General features: G+C 37.1%; 1 protein-coding gene across 1 annotated transcript in view; it reads right to left on the bottom strand.

Moving 5' to 3' along the window:
* Window positions 1–1,538: 1,538 nt before the first annotated feature.
* Window positions 1,539–5,081, bottom strand: part of LOC118411022 (progestin and adipoQ receptor family member 4-like) — a 4,293-nt gene continuing 750 nt past the window's right edge. Inside the window, exons 2-4 of the mRNA XM_035813022.1 lie at window positions 4,961–5,079; window positions 3,016–3,234; window positions 1,539–2,607 (exon numbers count right to left, since the gene is read on the bottom strand). Coding sequence (XP_035668915.1) covers window positions 2,177–2,607; window positions 3,016–3,234; window positions 4,961–5,079 — 769 coding nt within the window. The 3' untranslated portion in view covers window positions 1,539–2,176. The remainder of the gene's footprint in view (window positions 2,608–3,015; window positions 3,235–4,960; window positions 5,080–5,081) is intronic.

Below are 5,081 nucleotides of genomic sequence, written 5' to 3'. Positions count from 1 at the left end.
TCATTCTGTAATAATCGTCACTATGAAGAACGTCAGATGATAGCAAAATTGTAATTTATAATGTATATAGATACATAGGTGGATATACTAAAACAATGTTATAGCCGAGCTGTAAAATGCCTGAATTAAGTTAGTTTATGTCTTAAAGTAGCAACCATAACATATACAACATAACTTACCTATCTGTAACCGATACACACTAAAGCCAAAACAATTATCAACGTTACTATTTAGTAATAATGTGACATTAAAAACAGACTATAAAACATACCTTCGTCAGATCAACAAGGATTGTGTAGTGGTTTTGTTTACTTATTGTACATGATTTGTGTTGATTATATACAGATTATAAATTTTAAAATTCGATACAAATGTGATGTTAAATATATATATACATATAACAATCCTTTTCAAATTGCATGTTACATTAATTTGCTTAAATATATCTGTAGATTTAAGGTATGTTTGGTATAACATTTTGTATGAAGTTAAATTAGCTTGGAAGTATTATTTTCCTTTGTCTAGTATGTCTCACGTTGATATAATCATGCAAATTACAGCTTGTGTTGTCCGTAAACTCACACACATACACACAAACGCGCACGCACACACACACACACACACAGCGGTAGAATTAAATATATGATGACATCCCTGCACAGAAAGCGTAGCGGAAACCCTAGCGCAGAGAATCGGGGGTAGAGGGACACCCCTGTTTAGAAAGCCCAAAACATCAATGGGAAAGGTCCTTAAAACAGTATGTTAATGTGTTCAACTTATGTTTTGTCAAATTAAACTCCCCATCTGTTACATTTTCTCTCTCCATATCCATTAATACCATGTTTGGAAACAATGGATATAGGATAGCCAAGGAAAACTCTGAACTAGGCGTTATCTGGCCTTGGTGCTGAACTATAATCATATGCACACACACACTCATACATACACACATACATAAACACATACACACAGGCATCCAAACACAGATCACTGACTCTGAATGACGAAAAATTGATAACTCTTTACCACATCACACTTTCATCAATTTATTCCATTCACAATTTCTGATGATTCAGAAGCATTATTTTGCGGTTAAGGTAAAAGTGTTACTTTGATTTGCTCATGTTTGCTTCCTATGTTTTTTAACCTTGACTGGTTTTAAACATTATTTCAGTCATCAAGTACAAATGCCACAGAAAATGTCAATAAAAACTTTGCTATTGAATGATCATTTGCAGTCCATACTTTTTGTCAATTGCACATACAATGAATACACCCTATGATATATTGCAGTATCTTTCAAATCATTTCTAAACAAAACAGAAATGCACAAACAGCACAACACAACAGCAAGAAATGGTACAGCATTGTACGACACTTGCACTAGGATAAACAAGTTCACATCAAGAATTCAATTAATTCTTAAAATTGGATCATATGCTCTGTCGAAAAACCTTCAAAAATAAACAAAAGGATCTGTTAAATAATTTTGAGATATTGTCTATCAATGATTTTCCTATGATCACAACTGTTAAGGTTTAATAGAAGTACAACTTTTTTACAAACCTGTGTTGTAGTTAAAATTGTATCAAATTGAATATAAATCATTTGCATATAAAAATTTACACATGAATACTTCCCCATTAAGCAGTATTTGATGCATATTTCAGCATCATGAATCTTGATTTTTAAGTTAGAATTTTGATTTTTCATAAAATAAAATGTATCTAACCACATAGCTTTGCTCACCTTCCTACAACAGAATTTGTCTTCAATTTTTCCACTTACATTATAAATTTACATTCACAATGATTATATTTTTCAAGCTGGGCTTGGTAGATTTCCATTCAATACAAGGTTTCTAAATCTATACGAGTTTGTTTGCGATAAATAATTCCAGCAACTTTGGGAATTTTTCACCAATTTTCCCTTGTGGTCCCACTGATTTAAGGTGGGTGGATATAAAATACATGACCCCTACAAACAAATTGGCCCAAACCGGAATGTCCTCAAATGGATAACCTAAATGTTAATAATTCACAATGGCAGGGAAAATCGTTTTTGGAGTTATGAAACCAGTATAGAAAGGCAATAGAATTCTGATAAATTCTGAATTCATAATTGTAGCACTTATGCTAATATATATTAAAAGTACCAACCTTATTACATTTCATTGTTATACATTGCACTGATACTGAGAAGCCCAGATTATATCCCCCACAGCACCCCAATGCATGTGGAACACACCTATCGTAGTCATAATATGCATTATATTATGACTATTCAAAAAGTAGTCAAATTTTCCAGGCCAAAATCGTTCAGGTACCCGCAATAGATTGATAACTCCGCCAGAAATAGCAATAGCGTCCATTAGGAAAGTGTGTTTAGTAGAATACGGATTTCCGTATCCGAGAGGCGAGAGTCTGACTAGGAGAGTCAAGAGGCGAATGGCGACTTGCACGGCAAAGGAACACATTCGCTTGTAGACGGATGTAGCGTGCACGGCTTCGTATAATGTCCATGACGAGACCAGGATGTAAATGGTCATCATTGAGGCTTGGAGCAGTTTGTTGCAGTAGAACGTTGCATAGATTGTTGTCAAGGCACCTGAAAAAATGTTTTAGATGTAAGTAATTCTTCAGTACAAGAAGAAACACTACATCTAGGAATACTATATTTTCTTGAAAGTGAATTTCACACTTTTTAAACTCTGCAGAATGCAAAAGGAGCTCAAAGTTGCAGTTGCAAAAGTCGTTTTGCCAATCTCTTTTTGTTCATGATGGTCTTTTCAACCAAAGACAGACATAGAATTCCACGTTAACATACAGTTATGAAAAAAGCAAATGACTTGCAGATTTACATAACCTATGTAAAATGGTGTAAATATTTATCTACTGACATATCACAAAACCGCAGGTTACTAACTTAAAGGTAATTTGACACATACAGAGACCAATAACAATACATTTTTTCATGGAGGTAACAAAGCAATGAAAATTATAAGTAATGTTTTACCAAAAGTCTGAACAGCCCACACGCCACACATGTCCAGCTTCAGTAGTCTGAAGTACGCCCACGCGCCGGACCTGTGGTTCATGAACAGGTGATAGGCCACGCTGCCCAGGTGAGGCGACAGACACGCAGCGTAGTTCAGGTACGCCAGCCAGCTGTACGAGATCTGGGACCAGGTTTGGTCGTCTGTCGCGTACTTGGCGAAGAACAGGATGGGAAGACCTACAAGTGATGACAACATAAAGATACCAAAAATAATTTCATTAGGTTGGTAGAATGTAGGATATAGGAGAATTCTTGAACACAACCAGGTTGTACTTGCCGGTACTGTGCTTACATTTAGGTGTCTATCACACACCTTCCTCAGGGCTTCTGACTGGAGTTCTGCTTCTTGCCACTAACTGAGTTTTATGTAGCCGATGTACGTAGTAGGTAGCACTTTTGCGGCAAGAAAGTCTTCATAAGATTAAGTCAACCCCAGTGATAAACCAGGACAAGGGGGGATACAAGCTTGGCCACGTTTGCGATTGTGTTCTTGCCGCAAAAGCGCCACCTACATCAGCTGCATATAGAGGCGAGAAGCAGAACTCCAGTCAGAAGCTCTGAGAATGGTGTCAGATAGACATCAAAATGTAAGCACAGTAAGTACAAGAATTCTCCTATATCCAACATAAAAAAATTGGTTTCCAGAAGATAGATTATATTAGCATTTCCCTACACAAATTAAAGATTTTTGTCAGTGCTCTGTTCCTCAAGTTGGAATGACCCAAATCCTATATCATGTGACTTGAATGAGAGTGAAATGTTATGATTGCGCCTGAGTGATGTTCATTTAGTACTGAAAAAGAGTTAAGTTAAGTGTGAGTTTGTCTCCGTGAAATCAACGAGACTCCAATCTGTTCTTATTCAACAGAAACTGCACTTCAGTGACTCATCAGTGTAACACATTGAGTGGGGGTACGCTTGGCCACATAGCTGCAGTGTGAACTTGAAAAAGTGACTGTGAGTATCGCCCAAAAGAAGAGTGGGTCACTGAAACTTATCTCCAAGCAGAGGTTCAGCTGTTTTTTTTAAAATGTGTATACACTGTCAGGCATTTTTATTCAAGGCCTTCTATCTTGTACTGTTTTCTTTATGTCTTGCCGCCAAACATTACAGGTGAAAAAAATGGTACAAAATAGAAAGCCCAATATTACAAAAAACAATAGTCAAAATACAGCTGGAGCTGAACCTCTGCTAGGAGAGTAGCTGAAACATCAGAGTACAAACTTTATCATCCTGTGACATCTTACTAACCCAGGCTCTATGATACAGAGCATTGGGAGGACCTTGTGAATGACAGATCCAGCTGCAAAACAAATGCACACTGTTCATGCAGGCAGCTAATGCTACTTCACCTTTATCTGTGGGTGACCTTTATCCGTTGTCTTTAAAAACAGCACATTTAGGAGTATTAAGTCTGCGGACAGTGGTTTCAAATTTGCAATATTGTCAAAAATGTTCCGATTTGAAGCTACCGTCTGTCGACTTCATATTCCTAAATACATTTTTCCTTACAAACAACGAATATTGGTTACCCTCGGATAAAGGTGAACCAGCGTTACAAGTAAAATCAGGAGAAGCCAGACTGATGCGCAGCACAGAAGAAAAGCAGATCCTGAGGAAATAAATTTGCATTAGACATAAGGCAGCCTTATAGTATACTAAGTATACTATACTAGCCTAGGCTAGCCCTGTGTGGCAGGGACTGTCATTCTCGTATAGGACTGTTTAGCAATAACAGAAGCTGTAGGGCTGACATCAATTAGGATTTTACAATGGTAAAGATCTAGACTGACTAGAGGAGACAATATATAACAAACCTAATTCACGGATATATCTGGATATAACGCAATGGAACAGTACTAGCTATGTTTGTAAGTATACTGGTACAATAGAGAGTTCATACCATGTGACAAGATGTTGAACAGTTCATTGTGAAGGTAGAACAGGCTTTGCACACACTCTCCTACTGACTGTAGGGGACGGTAGCCCCCTAGCACAAAGCGGTTGAACTGGGTGCGGATACT

The sequence above is a fragment of the Branchiostoma floridae genome, chromosome 3, assembly GCF_000003815.2.
Source record: "Branchiostoma floridae strain S238N-H82 chromosome 3, Bfl_VNyyK, whole genome shotgun sequence".
In the NCBI taxonomy this organism is placed as follows: Eukaryota; Metazoa; Chordata; class Leptocardii; order Amphioxiformes; family Branchiostomatidae; genus Branchiostoma; species Branchiostoma floridae.
Note: the sequence above shows the minus strand (reverse complement) of the source record. Positions and strands in the feature narration are given on the sequence as shown.